Genomic DNA, 26,416 nt, shown 5'->3' on the forward strand with positions numbered 1-26,416 from the left:
TCATGGGGGCACGGGGCCGCAGTGATGGGGAGGCCAGTGTTCCCAGAAGGAATCTCAAAGGCACTGTTTCTGGGCTCCCTTGCTTAGGATGAGCCCTCAGCTTTGCATGGCCAAGGAGTCATGTAGATGGGAGGCCCCTGAACAAAGGGACTCTCATCCAGGGCAGCCCTGCCCATATGGGATCTCACCAGGCAGCCAGGGTCCAGGAGGGGCCAGCCAAGAGCTGCCGCACCCAGCCCCAGGGAGGCTAATGAAGACAGCCTGCCATGACCTGTATTTCCTGCCCAGGCCTATGGCTGCCTGCCTGCCTCCCACCTGCTGCCCAGCTATCCGTGTGCTGGGTCAGACCAGGCCTCCTGAATGTGGGCGCTGTCGTCAGCGGCAGCAGAGACTCTGGGAAGATGAGCTTGTGCCCGGTTAACAAGTATTCCCCGGGGGCTCACAGAGGGGCCACTCCCAGGATGTGGACCCCAGTGAGGGGAGCTGTCCTGGCTGGGGCCTGCATGTTTTTCCTTTTTTTTTTTTAAAAAAAGATTCTATGTATTTACTTTCAGAGAGAGGGGAAGGGAGGGAGAAAGAAGGAGAGAAATATTGATCGGTTGCCTCGTATGGGCCCCAATTGGGGACCAAACCCACAACCCAGGCATATGCCCTGACCGGGAATTGAACCAGGGGTCTTTTGCTTTGCAGGATGATGCTCAACCAGCTGAGCCACACCAGTCAGGGCTGGAGCCTATAGCCTGGGGGCATGTCCATCCACCCATGGCTTACCTTGTGCTTTGCATTGTCATGGACTTCCTACTGCAGGGAGCCTCATAACTACCCCAGACCCTGACCAGCCTGCTCTGGACCAGAGCCCAGGGCAGGTGAGGCCCAGGAGGCTGGATGGCAGCTGGCCTTGTAGGAGGGGTTCGGTGCACAGGCAGGACTGGGGCTGCAGCGGGTGGGAAGGCCCTGGGTCAGGGGGAAGAGCATGAGCCAAGGCTTGGGGGCCAGGTCTTGAGTTTGGCCCAGTGATCTCCCTTCTGATAGCCAAGGCAAGTGTTCGAATAAGAAACAAGAACTTCTTTACCTGGTGGGCCATGGGGAAATATTTGAGAAATGAGCGGTGGGTAGATGGCAGCTTACATGAAGAGCCTGCAGCAGCCCAGTCCCGAGGGCTCCTGGCTGTCCCACGGGTGTCGTAGCTCCTTGTCCACACTGCAGCGGAGCCCCAGCCGCTCTGACTCCTAGTGACTGGGTTTCCCAGCTGAAATGGGGAGTTGGAACACTAGAGGGCACACCGCCCCGGCGCACCGGACACTTGCCTGTGTTCTCTGTGAGACCCAAAGGAGGGTGAGAGGGTCTTCCAGGTTCTGAAGGTTTGTCTGCCCCTCGGAGAGCATTTGATAGGCCAGATGATGAGGTGACAGAGATTTGATGGCTCACTTTCAGTTTTCTAGGTTTCTTGATGGAGGTGTAGGATTAAACTGAGGAGTGCCGGAAGTGGGAGGTGAACTCCCACTGAGCAGAGGCCCCGAGCCCAGGTACCCCGGGAGGACTGGTCCGCCCACAGAGCACCAAGCTGCGGACAGCGCCACCTTGTGGCAGGTTTCCCCAGCCCTGGGCTGCCACCGCTGTCTGAAAAGGGGGCGGGGGTTGGGGCTGCAAGGGTGTAATGTGCCCAAGTGGGGGGTCTGGGAAAAGCAGGGGCCTTTGGTAAAATATTTGCTGACAGCAAAGTCTGGCTACAAGCCAAAGAAAGATCGAGAAGGCTGGAAATATGCGTTGAAAGACTAAAATTGGGGTTTTTTTTTATGCATTTTTAAGTGGTATCCTTGCCTACGGTACACAAGTTTTTAAAAATACAAAATCGATACTATGAAAAGGCTCCCACCCAGGTTCCATTTACTTATGAAGCCTTCTGGAAGTACTTATGCATATTTAAGCAGTCAGGCTTCATTCTTCCCAGTTTATACCACAGTAACGTTGCACACACTGTCTGCAGCTTGCTCTTTATAATCTGTCCTAGAGAGCTTTCCGTGATCGGTGCCGCCCCCTTTAATTTTTTTATAGCCAGTGGTATGCCATTATATGGGTTTCCCATAACTAATGTTAATTTCCTGTAATTAAGTTCCCATTGATGGAAATCTGTTTCTACTACTTTGATATTCAAAACGATGCTGCAATAAGTATTACGCCAATGCCACTCTGTACACATCAAAGTGTCTATTAGGACAAATTCCTCGAGTGGCATTGCTGGGTCAGAGGTGGCTGTGTTTGTCCTTGTGGTAGCTACTGTCAAATTGCCCTCCCTGGGCAGAAGCCTCTGGGATGAGTCATTCCGTGGGTGAGTAGAAGAGGTGTGGGCAGTCCAGGTATTCAGGGAGCTGGCCCATACACCAGTTAAGTGAGGGTCAGGAGGAGAGGTGACAACCAGAAAGTGGCCATGCTCACTGTGGTGCGCCCAGCACCCGGCCAGTGCCTGGCGCGTAGCAGACCCTCAGCATGCTTTCTGAGGAAAGTGAGTGTGATGCCCTGGACTGGGGGAGCTTGCTGAGCTGCGTTTTCCTGGGTATATCATATCTAAGTCTGCCTGTAGGGCTGTTGGGAAGACTGAAAATACCCTAAAACACAAAATGCAACAACACATATGAATGTTAGACAGGTAATGCCAGGTTACATAAAACTACACACAGTATTACAGCAAAACTAAACCACTTGTTTGGTGATTAGAGGGTTAGTTTGGTCTGGTGCACATGTGATAAAACTCCATTAGGAGGTCAGAAGAAGAAAAAGCATAAAATGCAAAATTCTGATCCCTGTGGGGAGAGTGGGTGGGGTAAGGCAGGACCCCAGGAATTTGCAAAAGGTATTGGTTATATCTTGGTTCTTGGCTGGGTGGTAGGTTCACAGGTGTTCAACTTGTGACTCAGTTCCTAACTCACATAAAGCGCATCCATCCTTTGGTATGTATCAAATACTATGTAATAAAGCATCAAGTTTAAATATTTTAAAGTAATCACAAACAGTTAAAGCCCTATAATGGCTTCAAAAACAAAAACAGAAAAACAAAATAATCCTTTCCTAGCACTTTGAGTGCCATGCGTAATTCAAAATTTTGATCAACATGAGAAAAAATTATATCGATATATAACCTGAGGTATAAAAAAAGAGAACAAAACATAAAATACAAATTATTCCATTGTTATTTACATTAATAGCCATCGAAAAAAGAGTCGCTAGGAGCAATGCTGGCACTTTTGGGAAAACTTGTCAACGTCGCTCACAGCGACGTTGGCACTCAAAGGGCTAGTGGGACATCAGGTGGAGATGAAATCAGAGTTCTGTACTGAGCTGTGGGCAGGGTTTTTTCAGTAATTGCTTTCTTCTATTATTTCTTTTTAAAACCACTTTATGGAGGTATAATCGGCACACAATAAACTGCATATATTAAAAATGTACTATTTGATGACTTTGACCCACATATACACCTGTGAAATTGTTACCACAATCAAGATAAATATTTCCATCACCCGCAAAATCTTCCTCTGCCTCCTTGTAATCACACATTTCTGCTCCCCCTCACCTGCCCACCCCCAAGTAAACAGCAGACTGCTTTCTGTCAGTATAGATGAATTTGCATTTTTCAGAATTTATATAAATAGAGACATATACTATGCACCCCAATTCTTGTCTGGCTTTTTTCACTAAGCACAATTATTTTGAGTTCCATCTATGTTGTTGCATGTATTAATAGGTATTCCTTTTTATTGCCAAGTAATATTCCATTGTATGGATGTACCACAGTTTAACTAGTCACCTGTTGAACATTTGGGCTGTTTCCAGTTTGGGACTATTACAAATAAAGCTACTATCAACATTCACATACCTGTCTTTGTGTGGATATGTACTTCATTTTGGTAAGTACTATGGACCAAAAAAGGGGTGATGTAATAAATCTAACAGAAAGTAACCACACAGGCTGATCTGATGATAAATTCCTAACTGGGCAGGTCAGGATGGGGAGTCACAATCCAGGGATATAAAAGGTTGATCTTTGCCTTAAGGCAGCCCTGTCCATTGTCCTTGTGCATCTAGGTTAACACACATTTGAGATGCCAGAAGTAATCCTCTTTTGCAGACCACTCAGAGGTATAACCAACCTCAAGGGAGCCCCTTTTTTGTCCACACCAGCATGTTGTCAGTTTAGCTCAAATAAAACTCAAACTCTCGCCCTGGCTGGCTAGCTCAGTTGGTTAGAGTGTCCTCCTGATACACCAACATTGCAGGTTTGATCCAGGGTCAGGGTACATACAAGAAGCAACCAATGAATGCATAAGTAAATGGAACAAATTGATATTTTTCCCTCCTTTCCTCTCTCTAAAATCAATAAAATAATTAAAATAAAAAATCCTCTCAAACTCTCATACAGGTTTGGATATTCTTATGTTGACAATACTTTGGAATGGAAGAGCTGGGTCATATGGTAGGTGTATTTAACTTTTTAAAAAACTGCCAAACTGCCCTGGCTTGTGTGACTGAAAGGTCACTGGTTTGATTCCCAGTAAGGGCACATGCCTGGGTTGCAGGTCAGGTCCTCAGCTGCAGGCATGTGAGAGGCAACCAATTTGTTTCTCTTGCACATTGATGTTTCTCCCCCTCTTTCTCCCTCCCTTCCCCTCTCTCTAAAAATAAACAAAACATATTTTTTAAAAACCTGCCCAACCTTTCCAAAGTGGTTGTACCATTTCACATTACTATCAGCAGTGGAGGAGAGTTCCAGTTCCTCCACATCCTTGCTAACACTTGGTATAGTCATTCTTGCTTAATTTTAGCCATTTGGATAGGTCTGTAGTGTATCTCATAGGTTTTAATTTGCATTTCTTTACTGATGATACTGGGCATCTTTTCCTATGCTAATTTTCCATAGATCTTCTTTGGTAAAGTCTCTGTTCAAATCTTTTGCTTCTTTAAAAAATATAGGGCCCTTGCTGGTGTGGCTCAAGTGGATTAAGTGCCAGCCTGTGAACCAAAGGGTTGCTGGTTCGATTCCCAGTCAGGGCACACGCCTGGGTTGCGGGCCAGGTCCCCAGTTGGGGGTGTGCAAGAGGCAATCACACACCGATGTTTCCCTCTCTCCATCCCTTCCCCTCTCTCTAAAAATAAATAAAATCTTTTAAGAATAGGATTGTTTTTTTATTGTTGAATTTCAAGAGTCTGGATATGAGTTCTTTACCAGATATGTGCTTTGCACATATCTATTATGCTCTTATTTCTTATTTGTACCTAAGTCACAAATTCTACTACCCCTGGTTCAAATGGCCCTTAATAGGGAGTTGTAAATAAACATGGTTTCCCAGGAAAAAACAAATTGTGAAAGAAACTTGCTGCATCATGCGTGCTCACCCCATAGTAGATATTATTCCTAATTCAGGCAGTGGAATACGGGTGGGGCTTTCTTGTACAGAGAGCTGGACACAGGGTGTCAGCTGGCTACAGGGGACTACCTCTCACTCTTGCCAGGGGCTTGGGGCTTCTGCACTACAGATGTAGAGTTAAAATATATTTAGAGATGCTAGGGGTTAGTGGGACAGAGCTGAAACTTCCTGCCCATTACATTCCAACACCAGTTCTTTGACACCAACTGTATGTCCTACAATTCGATGCAGTTCTGACACTTAACTACCCTGAGCTGGCGATACCCCAAAGGTTAAGGAATTCAGCCACCAGTCTTGAGTCTCCAGGCTACCCATTCCTCTGTCCAGCTCAGTTACAAATTCGGGGTTCCCACAACTCCCTTCAGGTTCAATAATTCACCAGAATGACACTCAGTACTCAGGAAAGCACTATATTTATGATGACTTTTATTATAAAGGATACAAACGAACAACTAGATGAAGAGTCGAACAGGGCAGCAAGGTCTATAAGGGTCCTGAGCCCAGGAGCTCACGTCCTGTCGAGTCAGGGCATGCCACCTTCCTGTCCCATCAGTAAGTTCCACTGACTCAGAAGCTCTCCAAATGTCATTGTTTGGAGTTTTCATTGAGGTGGTTTCACATAAGCACGATGGATTCAATCATTCACCATTTGAGTGAATGCAATCTCCAGCCCCTCTTCCCTTCCCAGAGGCGGGGGTAGTTTTTCCTGACCAGCCACCATCCTGATGCTGTCCCAGGGCTGGCGATGAATCACTCAGCTTAAACTCAGGTAAGGTCCAAAGGGGTTTGTTGTAAATAACAAAATACTCCCATCGCTCAGGAACTTCCAAGCTTTTGATTTTAAGCCCTAGATGATTTTCTGAAAGGCGGGAACTGAGTTTCATTTACTGTGTTATTTACCATGCTGTATTGCACTGAGTAGCTGCTCAAACATTGAATGACTCTTCTCTCTTCCTCCCAAGAATTTGTTGTATTTAATGAATAATTTTTGCCTTCATTTTCAAACTATATTTTAAACATGTTATAGTTTTCCTTTGTTACCCACAATATTAACTCTGTATTTTATTATATAAATAATATTTGCTCAGTATAAAAAGTTTAAAATAATGTATAGACATAGGAAGAAAAAAGGAAAAACTACCTGAGATCCCACCACCGTTGGAAATTTGGTGATTGTCCTGTCAATGCATTTCTTTCTTACTTTTAAAAAGATTTTATTTATTTCTAGACAGAGGGGAAGGGAGGGAGAAAAAGAGAAACATCAGTGTGTGGGTGCCTCTCACATGTCCCCAACTGGGGACCTGGCCCACAACCCAGGCATGTGCCCTGACTGGGAATCAAACCTGTGACCCTTTGGTTGACAGGCCGGCACTCAGTCCACTGAGCCTCACTAGCCCTGGCTCAATGCATTCTTTATACAGATATATCATAATGTTAGGTAAGTGGGATCACGTCTTACATTTTTCAAAATTATGAAGCACATTTTGAAAACATATTAGGTCCTCCCCTGGCTGAGTAGCTCAGTTGGTTAAAGCACTGTCCCGATATGCCAAGGTTTCAAGTTTGATCCCTAGTCAGGGCACATACAAGAATCAATCAATGAATGCAAAAATAACTGGAACTAAACAAGCAGTGCAGACGGTACAAGCACAGGGGTTATAGATCAAACTCCGAGGTGTGATTTAGACATCCATGTCACCCCTGAAGGCTATACCTGGGAACTCTGGCAACAGCAAGGGTATACCAAAGTACCGATTGGTTTCTGGTCCCAGTTCTGGAAGGGAGTGGAGGCTCAATACAGCCCAACAGGACAAGCGAACGCTGTTTACCAAGCTTTCCTAGCTACTGAATCCCTCACTGGTCCTGCTGAGGTTGGAGAACATACTACCTATCCCATTGCTGGTTGGGTGAAGGATCTTCTAAATTGATCTAAGAGTTCAGTAGTGCAATTGGCCCCTCTAAGTGGAGTGCGTATCTCCAACAGAGAAGCAAACTGGCAACAAGTCATCTGAGCCAAGAATTATAGAAGGTCCTGGGCCTAGTTACTTATCAAGATGCAGACATGAAGGTCCCTGCTCCCCTTCCCATGCCTGGACCTGCTGTTAAAGAGGGACGAGCCCCTATACTTGAGGTTGCTTGGTACACTGATGGCTCTTGCTGGTGCCAGCCACCCACCTGGAGGGTGGTAGCCTATCAGCCCAGCACAGATAGCATATGGATAGAAGATGGCTCAGGACAATGGGCTGAGCTGACAGCTGTCTGGATAGTCATTACCTGAGTACCAGGGCCAGTGAGGGTTTGCACAGAGAGCTGGACCGTATACAGAGGATTAACCCTATGGTTGCCCTATTGGCGACAAGATGACTGGCAGGTGGCTTCGTGACCGTTATGGGGGTGGACCTACGGAAGGACATTTATGAACATAGTCTGGAATAGATAATAACTCTTTACCACATCAATGGTAATGCCCGGACAATGCTCAGGCCGATGACCTGGCATGCATCTGCTGGCTAGGAGAGGCTCCAGCAGAAGAGATGGTCTAGTGGCTCCACAGAAAGATGTGTCATGTGGGGAAGGAGACTTTATGGGAAGTGGGAAAGGCTTGCGGACCACCACTCCATTACTCCGATGTAGTTAGTCATGACCGTCAGCAATGCACCGACTGTGCAGAGAAGCGCCCCTGCTGGCTACACCAAGACACAGGTGGCCTGCCGGGGGGGACACCCTGCTGACCCACTGGCAGGTCGACCACAGTGGCCCCCCTGCCACCATCCAAAGGCTCATGCTACGCCCTGATGTGTGTGGACACGACTACTGGCTTGCTGCAAGCACACCCATGCCAGCAGTCCACACAACAAGCCACCATCTGAAGCCTAAAGCAGCTCTGTGCTGCCTGTGGGACTTTGGACACCATTGAAAGTGACCAAGGCACCCATTTTATGGGACAGCAAGTACAAGAGTGGGCAGATACCCTTAATATAGATTGGAGATTCCATCTGCTATACAACCCTACTAGAGCCGGCCTCACTGAGAGATAATAATGGCCTCTTGAAAGATGCTCTAAAGACCGACTCTGGCTCATTCCAGGGGTGGACAACCTGTCTTTCTGACTGCTTGTGAGCTTTGAATGAACAAACATCTCCTGTCAACTTTCTTACTAGAACTTGGGTGCCTATCTGCCTACAATTAAGCACCCAGGAGCATCTGCTATGCCCTGGACTGGGACTACAAAATAACATGCTCTTGCCAGTGAAGACACATCCCTGGGGAAAAGCACTCTCACCTGACCATGGCAGGTGCCAGTAGAGTCCCTTTGGTGTCCCTTGGTGGCTCCTTGAGGAGAGGGACTCATAATGGGGTTACAGCTAGCATCTATGGTAATGCCCTCCTGGTTCCCTACCCTTGTTATAACCCACAGCAGACCTCAGTTCCCAAGGGAACTTTCATAGCCTCGGTTTGGCAAGTACGCACAGCTCTCTTGGCACTCCAGTACAGGAGGCCCTTAGTCTAGGGCCAGATAGGTCATGGTACCAATGGCCAGGGCATCCACTGGTTAGTGTAACAATATTAACCAAAGACTGGACTGTTGCTTGTGTATTGCCAGACTGCCAAGATCTACCTCTATTAGTTCCTATTAAATATCTCTCTTACCACCCCTAGACTCTGCTCTGCGAACAGTTTTCTACAGTGGACCAGTATGCTAGCAGCCATCAGAAACCACTCTGATAGTTGGGTCTGCACTGAATTTTCCACTGTGCCTCTACCATGCTGGTGGTGGGACTGGATGCAAGGCTGGAAGGCTTCTGACCCCCCTTTTCAATCAGGTGTGTGAAAAGGTGTTTTCCCTCATCAGAGAACAGGCTAACTGCACCAAGCCATGGCTCATGTATGTGGTTTGGGACGGTGTGGGGAAGCTGTCAGCATTACAGGTAGAAGTACAACAGCCCATACCCATATGTATTGAATGCAGAGATGGGACTGCAAATGAGACTGTTCAGCTCATGGGGTGGATGCCGGCAGCCCTATGCAAGTAAAGCATGGTAATGACTGCTACAGGCTACCGGGGATGGTCTACTAACAGGATGCAGGCCCATCCCGTCCCACGGGGAGCCCTGTGGGCCTGTGGCCAATAAGATTGGCCTTATCTCCCATTTAATTGGACTGGGCATGGCATCTGGGGAGAACAATGTAGAATACTCTTCCAGATGTCTCTCGGAATTGGGACTCATTTTGGGCATGCTATCGAGTCAAGTGCTCTAACTGGTGGTTCTACCCCCTAGCCCTTTTTGTGCCCCTTACAGGCACTGTTCTGACTCATGAAGCCATTAAGGCCCTAGCAAATCACAATGCAATAGCCCTTAATCACACCAAGCACACTATAGCTCTTATTTCTGATGAAATAATTCAAATGAGGAAAGTTGTGCTGCAGAATAGCATAGCATTAGACTTGCTCACTACTGCCCACGGAGGTACCTGTGCCATTCTGTACACAGTGTTGTGTATATATTCTCGATAATGCCCACAAATGTATCTCAAGCCTCTGACCCCTCTATGACTTGGTGGAATTCTTTAGGTTCTTGGTGGCATTCCCTCCTTCTAGGTCTCTTTGGCTTATGTCTTGAGCTTTTAGTCTTGGGCTGTAGCCTTTACTGTATCTGTTGTAGATAAATGCAATGTGCCAACATGCTCACCATACAGGTCCTCTATTGGAGGAAATAACACGTAAACTGTGCGGTGGAAAAGCAATGTTGGGTGGAGTGTTCGGTTAATGCTGGACATGGCCCTTCCACCACCAATGATGGAAGGCTGGCCAAATGGCCACTGGCCAGAAAGAATGTATAGTGTCCTGAGAACGAAATGAAATTCCTTATCTCCCCTTCGGATAGGTTTCTTGTCCGGTGACTTGCTTCTTGAACTTTTCCTCCTGCACATACACACTGACGTAGTATCGCCTTGGGCCACACGTAGATTTATGCAACTTGGACCCTTGCCACCTTTGTCTGGGACTCCTTATAACAAGCCTTGGAGGGGAGGACGTGCGGTCCTGCTTTGCTGATTTGCTGCCATCAGTGCTCCTTGTGAGTAACAAAGTATATGTCTGCTCCATCAGGTCCTCCTTGTGGTTGTTTCGGTCTATCCGAACGCAGTCCAGATCCCTGGGCTCAACCTCCTGCGTTACACGATGATTTAACTATCCTCCACATCCGCTGGAATTCTAATTAGAGACTGCATTACACTCGCAAACTAATTTTGGATTTGACAACTTTACATCGTTTTCCACCCAAGGTTCTATGTAGTCGCATGTGCTCAGATGTTTTTAATTCTTCAATTAGAGTATTTTATAGCTTCCCTCAACTCAGTTTCTTCAAAGAAAACAGGATGTCCTTTTCTACCTGTGGCGTCAACGGGACATTTACAGACGGGCCGGCTCCGCCCCCTACCCCGGTTCCAGGTTACCATGGGAATCGAGGATTGACGTCACTTAGGGTTTACGCTTAGAACCCTGGGATCAACCGTGAAGCGAGGGGCGGAGAGGCGCTTTGCCCCATCTACGCATGCGCGCTCGTGGTCCGCTCCTCCTCCGCCGTAAATCTCGTTGGGCCACAGCTTTTCCGCTGCGACCTCTCGTTTACTCCCGGCGAAACTGGTCCCAGGTGGGAGGGGAGTGGAAAAAGAATTGAACGTGTGGCAGCCAATCTTATGACACTACGATGCAACCGAACTGACTGGGTCAATCAACTTCAGCCAATGAGAGCGCAGCTGGAGCCTGCCGTCATAGTTTGCCCCACCCTAACCCCTCCTTCTGGACTCCGAGCTCAGTTCGCGCAGTAACAAATGAAGTGCGCGCTGCGACACCTTCCAGCTCGCCAGGCTCGGCCGCCATTTCCTCGCCTGGCCTAACGGTCCGGCCAATCCCAGCGCGCCTCGAGGAGGACTGAGGCTCCGCCAATTGGAGGCCGCCGATTCCGACTCTTTGCCTGGGCCCGGCCCAATCCAAGCTTTGGCCCCGTCGCCCCTGACCCGCCCCCGCAGCGCCCTCCCTCCTCCCTCTTTGTGCGTCTCGCGCCGCCGCCGCTCGCCGCCTGAGAGGACGGGCTCCGCGGCAGCGCGGTCGGGTCCCGTTCCTCCGGAAGGTTCGCTAAGGAGAAGCCGCCACCGAGGAGGAGCCGCCGGTGCGGGTCCCCGGGGGCGCCATGGCGACCGGAGCGAACGCCACGCCGCTGGGTAAGCTGGGCTCTCCCGGCCTTCCATCCATTCCCGGGCCCAAAGGAGGCTTCGAGCCGGGGCCACCTCCTACCCCCGGGCCTGGGACTGGGCTTCTGGTGCCCGGGCCGCCACCTACCCCGCCCGTGGGCTCTGTGAGGGCCCTGACTGCGGCCTTCCCCTTCGCGGCTCTACCTCCTCCGCCGCCGCCGCCGCCGCCTCCACCGCCCTCCCCTGGCTCCTCGTACCCGCCACCGCAGCCGCCCCCTCCGCCGCCGCTCTACCAGCGCGTGTCGCCGCCGCCACCACCCCAGCCGCCGCGTCAGGATCAGCAGCCGGGTCCGGCCGGCGGCGGAGGAGGTGAGTCGGGCCGAGAAAGCGCGAAATATGTCGCGCGAACGGGCCCGGCCAACTGAGGGGCGCGCGGCGGCGGCGACGGCGGCTGCACGCGGCGGGGTCGTGCGCGCGCGCAAGGGGAGGCCCAGGCGGAGGCGCCACGGGGCGCGCGGCCTGTTTCTTGTTCCTCGAGTGCGCACGCGCACTGAGGGGAAAGGGGGGGGTGTCTGGGCTGGAGGTTCGCTTTGCGCAGGCGCAGTGCGCTGCCATGGTGCGCAGTCTGACTAAAAAGCTAGGGGGGCGGGGGGTCCCTTGTTGCACTCCAGCTCGTGGAGGGGAGAGATGTGGAGGGGCTCGAGTGGCTAGATTGGGGGCTGGGTGTGCATGTCAGGAGGTTGTGAAAGGGTTAAGTGATGACGTGGAACATCCTCTTCCTGGTTGTAGAGGAGTCTGAAAGGAAGAAGAGCGAGAATAGCTTCTCTATTGCGACTGCACGCGAGGTTTTCACCACAGAGAGTTTGAAAGTCTTCGGGGCGTGGTTGGGTCAGCTCTGTTTTGGTTCTTTTGGGGGCGGGTTTTTGTTTTCGTTGTTGGGTTTTTTTTTTTTTTTTTTTTTTTTTTTTTTTTTTTTTTTTTTGCCGGACTCCCTAAGTTTATCTTAGGTCTGATACCTCTCGTAGTTGGGGGTGCACCCCCCCCGGAAGTAGAATGACTGGTGTGTATCAAATGTCCGGGGGGGGGTTCTCATTTGGCTGCTGTTGTACAGTTTGTTCTTTGTTGAACTTGTGCTATGTCGGACACTTAAAAAGTGTCCAGCTGGCCGGAAAAATTGAAAGCTGATCTCGACTAAAGTTTCGAAGGAAAAAAGTGATCTTGTTGAAGAATTCTGCCATAGGTTTAGTCATGTTCTAGCCCAGTTAGAAAGGTGGGGAGGCGGAGGTGGGAGGAGCCAGCAGTCCCCCACGTAACTTTATAAACTTGTTTGTTTATTCGTTCTATTCTTGTCTCCCCTGGGGCTTTTAAAATATTCCTGGATGATGTAGTATATATCTTCTCAACCCTTTATTCCCCTGTCTGAAACCTTATGCTTTAAGATTTGTTACCTTGTTTATATAATTTACGGAGTTTCTCTGAAATGTTAACTTTTTGGACCCATGTCCAGGTGCCCTTGTAGTGGCCATATGTCTCTGATTTCTAAGGTTTGTCTTCCATTCTTTGCCATTACGTTTTAGGTCACATTCTCGGTTTCACAGTCTGCTGGGCTGTGTGTAATGTCATAAGCATCCTGAACTGCTCGTTGGTAATTACTCTGGTGGGTTTACTTGCATCTGATGGACTTTACTTGCCTTTAGACTTCCCAAATAAGAAACGGAAGAGAAGCCGCTGGAACCAAGACACAATGGAACAGAAGACAGTGATTCCAGGAATGCCTACAGTTATCCCCCCTGGACTTACTCGGGAACAAGAAAGAGCTTATATAGGTAAATACACGTTCTGCACCCAAGCGCGTTTTCAGATTTTTAGTATTCTGAGTGATATTTTATCTGTTTTAAGTTTGATACTTTAAAGTTTTCTCTTTTGAGATAATGTATGGTCAGGTGGACTTTCATGACTTTGACCTAATCAATCCTTCAGTTTTTGCTCTGTGGGTCCTGCATTTGCAGCTCCTTGTTGTGCTCTGTTGGTAACAGCAGTGTCCCCACTTAGGAGTAAGAATAGTCCCCAGGTTAGAACCCTACCCTTTTCAGCTGCTGTCATTGCCAGTTGACGAGGTGAGTGTCTGATTCTTCTCTGGACACAGCCCCAGTGGAGACACTGCAGGTATTGTAAAACCAGATGCCTTTTTCGCAGCATGGCCTTTCATCATAATTTCATATTCCTCCCTTTCCCTAAAATGTGGTCTTTTACTTTTTATAGGTACTTTCTGAAAGGAAAAACTCAGTTTTGTCAAAAAGTGGTTCTGAAAGTGTTCACAGTGCACCCCCTTTCTACTATTTTGTTGAGTTTAACCTTTCCTTCAGCATATTTCCTGGTTTGGTCTTTGGAGAGCTGTCTTAAAATGAGGGCTCTTGTGTTTTCTATTAAAATAATTGCTGGGAAAGGGATACTGCTTGGATATGGAATGAGGTGGTAGGATAAAAGATCCTAACTCTTGGGGAAATTTTAAGAATTAATAATGACTCTCCACAGTGAAAATGAAATTAACCTCACAGTTACCTTTTTTAAGCCCTGGCTGTTGTGGCTTAGTGGATTGAGCACCAGCCTGCGAACCAAAGGGTTAGGGTTAGGGCTTCCCAGCCAGGGCACAGGCCTGGGTTTTGGGCCAGGTCCCCAGTTGGGATGCACAAGAGGCAACCACACATTGATCTTTCTCTCTCCCTTCTCTTCCCCTCTCTAAAAAATAAAGAAAATACTTAAAAAAATTTTTTTTTTTTTTTTTTTTTTAAATACAAGGTTTTTAATGCAAGTTTGCCCTTTATTCATGTACCTGTGCAGCGGTCTCAAAAAAATTCACTTCATAAACATTTCCCACTAATCAAATAAATATCCCCTTTGGAGTAAATTAGGACAGTGGTTTCCTACCTCTGAGGCCATGGCCTTCACAAATAAAAAGCTTCAAGGCTGGCATATTGTTAATCTTGGGTATATAATATCTTAAGTCTTTTCGACTGCTCAGAAGTCTGAGGTGTTGGAATTGTCTAATCACAGTACTAATAGTTTTCTTTCCCTATTATTCCTATCTACTCCTACCCACTGTCTTACGTCTCGTATTAGACAAGTCTGGATTTTCACAGCTTTGTGAAAATGTCCCTTGTGGAACCATATCCCAAGAATATAAGCACACTTAGAAAATGGGAGACCAAACTCACTCTTTACATTTCCAGTTCTTTTTCTGTGGAGGGAGTTAATACACTGAGCCCTAGGGGCTATTTATAGCTAGAATCAAAGCAAGGGCTGATGTAGATCTCCACTCCAAGGAAGATAGTGATTTTTTCATTTAATGTAAGTGCCAGCTATTTTCTCAGATCACCCCCCGTGAAGGCGACTTTGTCCTTGAGTTGTTAGGCTTAATACTTAACTGCCAAGTCAGAACTTCTCTGGAATTAAAGAGCTCAGAGAGCTATGTGTCTTCTGTCTCTCACAGTGCACACTGCCTTGTACAGCATGCCCCTATATTTTTTCAATATTATTGTAGGTTTTCATTTTTTCAGAGTTTGAATGGGTGTGTGGTGGAGCCCTGTGGGGTGTATTTGAAATTAGAAGGGTATCTGGGGTTAGACACAATATTGTCTTGGAGTTAGTTCAGTTTTAACCCAACCCAGTAAGATGTGCTCTGAGGTGCCTGCTCAGAACTCCCAGGTGCTACAGAGGTGAGGTATAGGTGGTTATTCAGTGCGCTGAGGTACGCTGAGGAAGGGGATGGGGCTCTGTAGGTCCCACTGTTCTCAGTCATCAACTGGATGGCATTTTCCGGGAGTTACTGAACTTCTGTGAAGCCCTCTTCTCTCTCTTTCATGTGCAGCCTCCTTTGTCAAGGTTTGAGGGCCACACTATTGTCCTTGACCCACACTTTACATCCCTACACACCTACTTTTATTCCCACATGAGCAGCATGTCTAAAAACAGACTTCTTACATCTTTACCATTATTGGGTATTAAGGTATATGAATTGTCATCTAAAATTTGAATAAAAGCACAAGGTATTGAGAGATCCCTAATACCAAGGATGTGGTTGTACAGAAAGTATGTATGAATTTCTGAGGTCTTGAATTTGTTATTAAATGTCTTGGTGAAGAAACTTTAAGCCTGGTGGTATCAATGAAAGTGATCTTTGCTCAACTGGTCATTTTCCTTGTCCCATGTTAATTGGGTTTCATTTTGGGTTATGCTTAGTATTTAATGAAGAAAAATTAACTCAAGAGTCTCGCCCTGAAGAAATTAATTTGGTGGGAATAGGATGTCAGTGATAACGAACATGGTTTGGTTCTGGGTGCCAATTGTTATAGCGAGCCTTGGTGGGGAGGGAGAGGTGAAACACCTAATAAATGCTTTGATGGTTAGCCTTAGTGAATAGTTTACACTGTTAACTCCTCTTCCAACAAACTGTTTGCTTCCTTAAGTGATAACCATTTTGAAGTGAAAAGTACCTATAGATGTAAATGGACTCCTGCCGGTAGGTGGTTGGGAGTTTTTGCCTCAATGTGTCCACTGATCAGTCGTCCCTTTCAAAGTCTCCGAGTTCTTCATGCTTGTTGTTGAGATTTGAGATGTTTTTTGGTAACATTGTCTTTTTTCCATCCTTTTTTTTCTTTCCTAACCTGGTTTCTTCCAGTGCAACTGCAGATAGAAGACCTGACTCGTAAACTGCGCACAGGAGACCTGGGCATCCCCCCTAACCCTGAGGACAGGTTGGGAAACAGTTTTAACCAGCTGACAGTAACGCTTTTACCTTTTTCTCAATACGTTTTACTGGTGGCAACATGTTGTGTCAGTTCAATAAAATCCTAGTAAGACGACTGGTACTCTGACCATTCTGGGGAGTAGGGTGTAATTAGCAATGTATATGGTCAGTCATCAGTTAGAAATTGGAATGAAACCTAATTACTAGCAGAATTAAAAGTTACGGGAAAATGGACAGCTGGTTTCCAGTTGGTAAGCACGTATATTTTAATCTGATTTGCCCACCTGTAGGGACAGTGAGGTGGGCCATTAACTAGCCTTTTCATGCCTGCTCTGGCTGAAAGCCCAGGTGTAGAGTTTTTCTCACAGGTACACGATGCAGGGATTAAGAGTATTTTTGAGCATCACTGAATTTGAGCAGGCCAGAAACTTTCATTCTGGTCAGCTCATTGCTGCAGTCTTCCTGCTCATGGTTTTGAGATGGTTTTAAAATAGGTGAGATTTCTAACCAACTTCCTTCACTACCAGTTAATTTTCAACCTTGGCTATTGCCTGGGGGTTTTGGGAGGGGCGAGAATACTCACCTGTTTTGGGAAGGCAACCTTAAATTACTCCTCCCCCCACCCCCCACTTTTAAGGGGGGAGTGTGGTCCTCAAACAGCTGTGGTCATGTTATCTCAATTTCCAGTTTCACCTGTGAAAGGAAAGTCTATCAAGGAAAATGAACTTTTTTTTAACAGGAATTTTATTGGCTGGTCTTTGAACTGCTAAAATCTGGTCCATATAATTGGAAGGGCATTGAAATTTCTTATAGTCCATGCAGCAGAGTTGAAAAAACTTTGCTTTAAAAAAGACTTTTTGGTTTTTGTTACCCAATTAACATTTTGTTATATCTTAAAGATGTAATGGTTTTAGAAGCCACTCTTAACACATTTTTCTGTTGCCCTTTGCCAGGAAACAATTTAGTTTACTTACATTATTTTTTTCACCTGTAGATTTTGATTGAAAGGTTGTGTTTATATTTCTTGACTTTTTTTTTTTCTTTTTCTCTCTTTTTTTTTTTTTGGAAGATTTGCATTATAGGTTGTAGACCACAACTGTTTGGTGCCTTTTTGGCCTTTTGGCCTTTTATACTACATCTACAGGTTACCAGGCAATTCCTCAAAAGGTTGAATTTTTAACAAACCTTTGCTTCCTGGAGAACTGGGGTTAGAACTTAGTTGCTGATACCTACTCAAAGTGAAGAAGTTGGGCCAATCTAACCTTTAAAATATCAGCATTTGCCTTTCACATTCATAATTTGGGAAGAGGTTAAAACTGTTGTGAGGCCTTTAAATGATCAATTTATATTGGTAAAACTTGTTTTGGTGATTAGCTAAAAATGCTTAATTCTAGACAGTTATCAGGTGGGAATTAGAAATGTCAAACATGCTAGAAATAAAACCAGAGCAGACTTTTTCTTAACTTGTATTCAGAGTCCCTAATGCCTGATTGGTTTTGCTTTTGAGCCCAGGTTGGAGGGAAATGCATGACTTTCTTACCTTAATAAGATTATTTCTTAAGAAGGTGTATTTTTAATATTAAGCCACTTTTATGCCATTTTGATGTTGCTTAAGTTGCACAGTAAAAAATGCTTTACAATTGCTGTAGACTTAAATGTATAAGGTGATAGTCTAATAAGCTGGGGTATGTTTGCTTTTGTTCACTATTATTGGAATGTGCTAACAGTTTATACAAATGTTAGAAACGGAGGTGTCATTTTAGTCGTCATTAGCCATGAACAAACCTGACCTTTTATTCCATCGTGTGTGTAACGGATGACATGGTTCCCTTTAGGCTGAAGACAGTGGGCGCAGCCGAGTTCAGTCCTTGCTCTCCAACTAGGCAAGGTTCTCAACTAAACCAAGGGTGTAGGAATCTTGACTACTTTCAGGATGTTTTTTTAATAACTTGATGCACATGGTCTCTTCCCTTCTTGCAGCTGCTACTAAATTTTCATTCAGAATATCCAAGCTCTGGTCCTTTTTGTAATCTTAACTCAGAATTCTAGGAGTGTAACTTCTCTTTTTTTATTACCGCAAAATCCAGCTGTGGTAAACTGACCATTTTATCATTACTATTTTTTACTTGTAACAACAGCATTTTACTCCTTAAAAAAAGAGAGAGAAAATCTGCTTTCTGGACTTGTAAACTCTGGTGGAGAATCATAGGTTTTCCCCTTGCTGTTTGCAGGTTCAGACTTAGACAAGTATTTGACCAAATCTGCATTTGCAGCCTCTCTCAGAAGCTGCTTTGGCACTTTTAACGTTTTTCTCTACCCAGACTCCCCAACCTCGAACAGCCAGAAAACAGGTTGACTCCTGGGCCTTGGACGCAGCCAGTCAGGCCATTGAAGGAAAAGCAGAGACGAAGCCTTGAACCACCTCTCTCCATTGTGGGGGCCAAGTAGCTGCAATAGCCTTGAGTCCTAGTTGCATTGGGTTAAAGAGTTCATACCTGCTCTGTGGTCATAGGGGTACAGACACTTCCTGATAGGGCATGAGCTCTGCAAGAGTTAACATTTGACCTAAACTTGGCGTTTCTGTGGTGCATAAAGTTGTACTATTGTAAGATTATTTTTGCAAATGATAAAAATCCATATTTGGCAAGAAGACTCCAGAAAGAACTGTCCTTGCCATTTGCAGTCCAGAGACTTGCCCCCAGAAGGACAGACTTTTTTCCCCATCATCATTTTTAAAAGCAAAACCATTTTTTTTCCTTTCTCACACACACACCAGTCCCCCTAATGCTAAGCCAGCTTCCATCTCCCCATTCCACACGATCTCGAATAGCACACGTTATGGTCGGTTCCTCCGAAGAGTGTTGTGTTAGGGTCTGAGGCAGAAGGGCTGGGGAATACTTATTATAGCCTATGTGGGAGTGACAGAAAAGTGAAGGTACAGCAGTAATGGTGGTCTGTTTCCCACAGGTCCCCTTCCCCTGAACCCATCTACAATAGCGAGGGGAAGCGACTTAACACACGTGAGTTCCGCACCCGCAAGAAGCTGGAAGAGGAACGGCATAACCTCATTACAGAAATGGTTGCTCTCAACCCTGATTTCAAGCCACCTGCAGATTACAAGTAAGCAGAGGGGCTGGGTTGTCTGGGAAAGGACACGTGCACATTATGCATGACCTGGTAGAATAGTTTAGATACTAATTTTTTACCTCTTGTCCCAAATCACCTGTAATTAACACATGGTGCCAAGGGTTCTAGAAGAACCATTGCCACCTCTCAGAAACGTGCAGAGTCTTTTCTTTCGTAGACCTCCAGCAACACGTGTGAGTGATAAAGTAATGATTCCACAAGATGAGTATCCGGAAATCAACTTTGTGGGGCTGCTAATTGGGCCCAGGTAAGTGACTTCTAGCTTATGGGCTATAGAATTCCTAAGAAACTGTGAGGTGTGTCTGTCTTGTGCCAAATTGGGTGCTATTGGTGGCACCTTCCTGTTTTGGGTAGAACTTTCACTTTGGCTGAATTCATGCCTTTCTGTGAGAAAAATCTCTTTAACTTCCTCATTTTACTGCAGAGAAGTCAAATCTTGAGAATTGCTGTGGCTGACCTTAACTTAGAGATCATGGATCTCTCGGCGGGAGAACCCAGTTCTCTGTAGTTGCGGTTTTACACCAGTTTCTGATCAGCCTGCCTTCTGTCCCCTCTGGCGTGTGAATTTGCATTTCGGGTATATAACAACTCACATCTTTTCTGCCTCTGCTAGAGGGAACACATTGAAGAACATAGAAAAGGAGTGTAACGCCAAGATTATGATCCGGGGGAAAGGGTCTGTGAAAGAAGGGAAAGTTGGGCGCAAAGATGGCCAGATGTTGCCAGGAGAAGATGAGCCACTTCATGCCTTGGTTACCGCCAATACCATGGAGAATGTGAAGAAAGCAGTAGAACAGGTGAGGGAGCCAGAAAGGAAGCCCTTTGCCAGACATCTAGGTGGTGGTCTCAGTGCTTCCATAACTGCCCATTGTGTTTCCATTAGATAAGAAACATTCTGAAGCAGGGTATTGAGACCCCCGAGGACCAGAACGACCTGCGGAAGATGCAGCTTCGGGAGCTGGCGCGCTTGAATGGGACCCTCCGGGAAGATGATAACAGGTATGTGATCAGTTTGGAGGGGAGTGACCTGAAGAACCTGTGGAAATAGAGGGAGATTGGCCATAGCCCTTGAGTTGAATCTTTTTCTCTCAATAGGATCTTAAGACCCTGGCAGAGCTCTGAGACCCGCAGCATTACCAATACCACAGTGTGCACCAAGTGTGGAGGTGCTGGCCACATTGCTTCTGACTGCAAATTCCAAAGGTGAGGGGCTGCAGTTGGGGTTTGCTGGTAGCCTGTGGTGCATAGGACAGACAGCTCTTCAGCTCATTGGTTGGTTTCTATTAACCGGTGGACCCATGAGAAGCTTTGTTTTCTGTCAGTGTGGTCCGTAAGGGTGTGATTTAAAGCCCAGGGTAATTAGGAGCAACCTGTGCAGAGCACCCCTATTGAATGGCTCATCTTGAGCCCAGGGAAACTGGAGACTTTCATCCTGGTATGTATTTTTACTGTGGCTCAGTATTAGATTAAGTGTCTTTTTTGCTGCTGAAGAATGGTTTAAGAAGACTTAAATGATGTAAGGATTTTGACCAGTTGCAAACCAGCACTTGATAACAACATTTTCCAGTTTGGGTGGCTTTGTTAAGAAACTTCTGGCAGTTATGTTCCAGTGTTGCATGGATTTCCTTTCCTCAGACTGGTAATGCAGAATTTAATGAAACTCGCATTTAGAAGAACCTGCACTTTCCTGACTGGCATGGCTGGTTGTGGTCTGATGCTTACTGTCTGCCTGCCGCCTTCTTGCCTCAGGCATCTCTGCTGTGGCAGAGGCCCATGTGACTCCAGATGCAGAGCTGGGCACACAGCTGAAGAGCTGAGGAGACTGTTTTGAGGAAGGTGTTAGAAAGGATTATTTATTTTCTTAAAACGTCCTCTGGAAATTCCTAGGGTAAAAGTTTCCTTCTTAATGATTTCTCCTCTGTGTCCCCCACCCCACCTTCAGGCCCGGTGACCCCCAGTCAGCTCAGGATAAAGCGCGGATGGATAAAGAATATTTGTCCCTTATGGCTGAACTGGGTGAAGCACCCGTGCCAGCATCTGTGGGCTCCACCTCCGGGCCCGCCAGCACACCTCTGGCCAGTGCACCTCGGCCTGCTGCTCCGGCCAACAACCCACCCCCACCGGTGAGCTTCAGGGGCTGGTTCTTGTGGCCTGGGCCCCTCGCTTCCTCGGAGGCTGGGGCCTGTGGCCGGGTACTTTGAACATGGCTGGCAGCATTGTTCTTCCGGGATGTCAGGATGTTTGGGGACCTCACTTTGGGGAGATTCTGTCCTTGTGTTTTGGTCCTCCGGCATATCCGATAAGAACAATGTTGCCACCAGGGGGAGCAGGTGGGGACATTGGCGGGAAATGCTCTCACGTAGTCTCTCATGTCCACCACCCAGAGCCGCCCACCCTGGATGAATTCTGGCCCTTCGGAGAGTCGACCCTATCACAGCATGCATGGAGGTGGTCCTGGTGGGCCTGGAGGAGGCCCCCACAGCTTCCCACACCCATTACCCAGCCTGGCAGGTGGCCACGGTGGACATCCCATGCAGCACAACCCTAACGGACCCCCACCACCTTGGATGCAGCCGCCGCCACCACCGATGAACCAGGGCCCTCACCCACCTGGGCACCATGGCCCTCCTCCAATGGGTAAGTAAGTGTCAGACCAGAAACCTTGGGGTTTTGGGGTAAGCAAGGGTTGCAGCAGGTCATTGTGAACTAGAAGCACTTCTTAAAGTGGCTGAGTATTGTACCGGGTCTTTGGCCAAGGCTTGGTCTCCAGGAAAAGCAAGACTCCATTCCGATTCAGGGAGGGATTTCGGTGTGGGGTTGGCACAGGCCTATCTCATAGGCAGAGTTCCAGAACTGCTCTTGTAAGAGTAGTGACGATAGGCCATGTGGCTGAGTAAGCTGGTGGTGGGGGCGTCGTTCCTGGCCAGTGCAAATGTCCTGCTAAGTTCCTGCTCTTTCCTTCCATCAAGATCAGTACCTGGGAAGTACGCCTGTGGGCTCTGGGGTCTATCGCCTGCATCAAGGAAAAGGTAATAGAGCCAGCCTGACATTGCTCACTTTGGGGCGTCACCTAGGCCTGGGAATGAATGGGGTCTGTCCCACATCTCTTCCTCCCAGAGGCCTCATCCTTCCCTTTACCTGCCTACAGGTATGATGCCGCCGCCGCCTATGGGCATGATGCCGCCGCCGCCGCCACCGCCCAGTGGGCAGCCCCCGCCCCCGCCCTCTGGTCCTCTTCCCCCATGGCAACAGCAGCAGCAGCAGCCTCCGCCACCCCCTCCGCCCAGCAGCAGTATGGCTTCCAGTACCCCCTTGCCATGGCAGCAAAGTGAGTGGCATATTTTGGGCTTGTGGGGGTGGGTGGGATTGGGGGTTGGGGCTGAGAGGCATGAGTGAACCTTACAGCTCACACAGGCAGGCTGGCACCTTGGGGTGAGACTCTGATCTCTGCTGGGGGTGTGAACAGAAAGGGCCTCCTGGCTCCTGGGGGGGCTTGGAGAGGAGATCTGATGTTTGATGTGGTTGTGTCTGGGGAGAGGTCTCTGGGGGCCTAGAGGGTGGCCTGCCATAGTAGGTAGGGTGCCAGAAGTCCAGGTTCTTACTAGCTGAGTGAGCTGGCTGGCTCAAGCCTGTTCATATGGCCAGGGGCGGGGGTGCTGCATGCATGTTCTGGAGAGGGATGTGATTGGGGCTTGAGAGACTGCAGGGATGGGACTGGGCAGTCGGAGTAGCTGTGGCCTTGAGGTTGAATGTGCCGTTCGGTGGTGGCGGCGGATGGGCGGAGGGATGTCAGAGCAGGTTCTTGTGTCTGGTACCTTCCTGTCAGCCCTTCCTGGGGGCATTGGTGACAAAGGGCTTACTATGTTAAGCCCAGAGACCTTGAGGCTGACCCCAGGGTAGTCCTTGCCCACCCCTTCACTCCCCATCACCAGGACAGCCCCGCCCGCCCGCCCCCCACCACCGTACCGCATGCCAAGCAAGGAGCAGGCGCCTCTCGCCCCCATCCCAAGGCAGCAGCCGCAGAGAACCGCGGTGTGCCCCCGCGCGTGTGACCTTGGGCTTCTTTACCACCCCAGATACGACGACTACCACCACGAGCGCTGGCACAGGGTCCATCCCGCCATGGCAACAGCAGCAGGCGGCTGCCGCAGCTTCTCCAGGAGCCCCTCAGATGCAAGGCAACCCCACTATGGTGCCCCTGCCCCCCGGGGTCCAGCCGCCTCTGCCGCCCGGGGCCCCTCCCCCTCCGCCGCCTCCGCCGCCTGGTTCCGCCGGCATGATGTATGCCCCGCCCCCCCCTCCTCCGCCTCCCATGGACCCTTCTAACTTTGTCACCATGATGGGCATGGGGGTGGCGGGCATGCCACCCTTCGGGATGCCTCCAGCTCCCCCACCGCCTCCACCACAGAACTAGACTCGGTTTTTTAAGAAAATATATATTATATAGAAAGAGAATTGGTCTCGTTTAAACACACGTCGAACCTCACCATATGGAGCCAGACATTGGGACGCACGCATGTGATTGGGTGCACGCATGTGTGTGTGTGCACGCACCGGGCTGGGCCAAGTGACTGAGGACTCGCTTGGGTACAGGCAGGTGGTAGTAGGGGCGCCAGCTTGTGCTTTCCTGGCGCCCCGTAGCATCGAGTGTCTTCTTTGTCTTTCTCTCCTCACCCAACTCCCTTTGCCTCTCCCCAAACCGGGCCGCCAGGATCCCTCCCCGCGGCGGCGATGGCCCGAGCCATGAGAGTGAGGACTTTCCGCGCCCATTGGTGACCCTTCCAGGCAGACAGCCTCAGCAGCGCCCCTGGTGGACAGGATGGTTCGGCAAAGCAGCCTGAGTTATTTTTGTGGATGGAATCGGAACACGCTGGCTCCATATTGTGAAATTTTTATTAATTTTTTTCTTTTTCCTTTGTTATTTCCTTATCTCTTCCTTTCTTCAGACTCCGTCCAAGGAGACGCTTTCCCCGGTCTTCTGCTGCAATCAGATTCTTTTTCTTTTCTCCATTCCTCACTCTTCTCTTTCCAAGGAGAGAGGAGCAAATGGTTTTAGGCAAAGGCCTTGGCCACTAATGTCAGGCTAGTTGGGAGGGGGTTGGTCTTCAGTTCTAAGATTTCCAAGAGGCCATAGCCACCCTGAGATTTTTAAGTGTGGGGTTTTGTCTCTGCTACCCTCATAGAATAGTGGCTTAATCTCCAGGTCCAGGGTCCATGTCCATCCTGACACCCTTGCCAGCAGTAAATGTGGCTGCTCAGGCCACCTTGGGCTCGTCTGCCAGACCGGAGAGTCATTTCCACGTTCCCACAGCACCTAAGCTGCCTCATACTCCATTTGTTCCTCTCCTTCCTGGAAGGCTTCCTTTTAAATTTTCTTTTAACCCCAAATGTCTGAATGTTTTTGCAGTGTCTAGGGTGTTGAGTCCCTTGTTTTTCATTCTGCTTTTCCCCCTTTTCATGGAGTGATTATGTTGACAATAATGTATAATGCGCGTTCTCCTCACTGGTTTATCTGCAGAAATTTCTCTAGGCTTTTTGTTTTTTTGTTTTGGTGTATGATTCAACACTGCGTTAAAGGGGGATGTTCCATTGAATAAAAGAGCAGTGTGGTTTTCTGGGTCTGCTTCTTTATTTTCTCTCCCCCACCATCAGCACCAAAGTTACCTGTGCTCACGTGGCCCCTGTTGACCCCTTTCCCCTGGGGAACCTGAGGGACGTTGGCTAAGGAATCCTGCTTGCCTCCCTGTGTGGATTTGCTGGGGGAAAGCCGAGTGGGTGGGCGTCCCCGCCACCGTAGCTTTGTGGACTAGTTAATAGCTGAGAACCGGGTTCCTCCCTCGTTAACCTCATCCTCCTGGTCCCTGTCCTTCTGAAGACATTGCCCTGGGGCTCAGACCCCCCACATTTGATGAACTCCAGTTGTGATTTGTGCCTGGAAGCTGCCACCTGACTAAGGCCCTGGGCCTAGGGAGGCATCAGCACTAAAGGTCAAGCCAACTAATCCTGCCTGTCAGGCACAGAGCAGCTAAAATTAAAACCGCCACGTGGATTTTCTATCTCTGCTGGTGACTTGCAGCCTGCTGGTGCTGCAGGCTTTGGGGAGTGGTAGGGGAAAGAGGAAGTGCCCCCCCCCCCGAATTTGTGCTTTGTAAGCACTTCTTTACAAAGGGTCTTGGGCTGTATTATTGTTTAAGGTCTGGACAGTGCCCATTGTAGCACCAGAAAAATCCATGTCCAGTCTCCGTGAGGTAGGAAGGCCTCGCCCTGCTGCACTGCCACTGGGAGAGCTGTGTTAGAGCTGGCTCTTCCCCGGCTGCCTTTCCTTCCTTCGGGGAGGCTAAGGGGTGGGACGGGACGCTCCTGCTGCTCCCAGCAGATGACCAGTGGGGACAACGCTGGCCTGGGCTGCTTTCCAGCTTCAAGCTGGAGCTGGCCACTGCTGCTGATCTGGAGCAAAGCCCAGGTATCCAGGGTGTCCATTCTTTGCCATAGGCCTGCAGGGGTTAAGGAAGCCTCCTGAAGTCCAATGGGTTCCCTAACCCAGCCCTAAGCTTCAGTTGACTAAAAGGAGGGGGAAAATCTCTTCCCTTAACTGACCAAATGGAGGCAGGGCTCAGGCCTGGCTACATTCTTTGACCTTGGTTTCACCTCATTGCTTCCCCACAAGCTCTGTTTCCCTGGTGGGCTCATTGGGCGGTTAATTAGCTCTTTGAAGTTCTGGAAGAGGCAAAGTGGCGCTATGTGGGTTTTAGAACTAAAATCAATAAATGACTTAACCACAGCCCAGCCATCTCCTGTCTCCCCTGCCCCTACCCCCAGGGCCAGCTCCATTCCCGTGTCGACCCCTCTGCTCCCTGCCTTCAGCCTTTGCTAAGGTTTTGGAGAGTAACAAAGTGCCTGTTGAAGG

At 48.3% G+C, this 26,416-nt stretch overlaps 1 protein-coding gene and 2 long non-coding RNA genes across 16 annotated transcripts; 2 read left to right on the top strand and 1 right to left on the bottom strand.

Moving 5' to 3' along the window:
* The first annotated feature begins 500 nt into the window (after positions 1–500).
* Positions 501–3,866, top strand: LOC150017548 (uncharacterized). The gene is made up of 2 exons (XR_016507598.1): positions 501–866; positions 1,435–3,866. It is a non-coding gene; the product is annotated as an uncharacterized LOC150017548 (long non-coding RNA).
* Positions 3,867–5,829: 1,963 nt separating this feature from the next.
* On the bottom strand, positions 5,830–11,424 carry LOC150017549 (uncharacterized). 2 transcript variants are annotated; one of them, XR_016507601.1, is made up of 3 exons: positions 9,894–11,424; positions 6,562–6,644; positions 5,830–6,279 (listed from the first exon to the last, which is right to left on the bottom strand). It is a non-coding gene; the product is annotated as an uncharacterized LOC150017549 (long non-coding RNA). The 2 variants fall into 2 exon arrangements; XR_016507600.1 differs by lacking the exon at positions 9,894–11,424 and having other exon boundaries at positions 6,562–7,443.
* On the top strand, positions 11,247–25,124 carry SF1 (splicing factor 1). Of its 13 annotated transcripts, none has more exons than XM_090259022.1 (14): positions 11,249–11,984; positions 13,313–13,441; positions 16,294–16,369; positions 19,330–19,482; positions 19,667–19,756; positions 20,123–20,306; positions 20,393–20,508; positions 20,605–20,712; positions 21,452–21,632; positions 21,873–22,146; positions 22,479–22,538; positions 22,658–22,837; positions 23,586–23,790; positions 24,221–25,124. In XM_090259022.1, exons 1-14 carry the CDS (start codon positions 11,615–11,617, stop codon positions 24,348–24,350), a joined length of 2,256 nt encoding a protein of 751 aa, XP_090115148.1. In that variant the 5' UTR covers positions 11,249–11,614; the 3' UTR covers positions 24,351–25,124. The 13 variants fall into 13 exon arrangements, with proteins under 13 accessions (XP_090115144.1, XP_090115148.1, XP_090115153.1 ...); XM_090259062.1 differs by having other exon boundaries at positions 11,251–11,645; positions 21,873–22,150; positions 24,221–24,325; XM_090259068.1 differs by having other exon boundaries at positions 11,251–11,645; positions 22,484–22,538; positions 24,221–24,325.
* Positions 25,125–26,416: the final 1,292 nt, after the last annotated feature.

Source organism: Furipterus horrens, unplaced genomic scaffold (assembly GCF_987537825.1).
Source record: "Furipterus horrens unplaced genomic scaffold, mFurHor1.1.pri manual_scaffold_2, whole genome shotgun sequence".
Classification (NCBI taxonomy): domain Eukaryota; kingdom Metazoa; phylum Chordata; class Mammalia; order Chiroptera; family Furipteridae; genus Furipterus; species Furipterus horrens.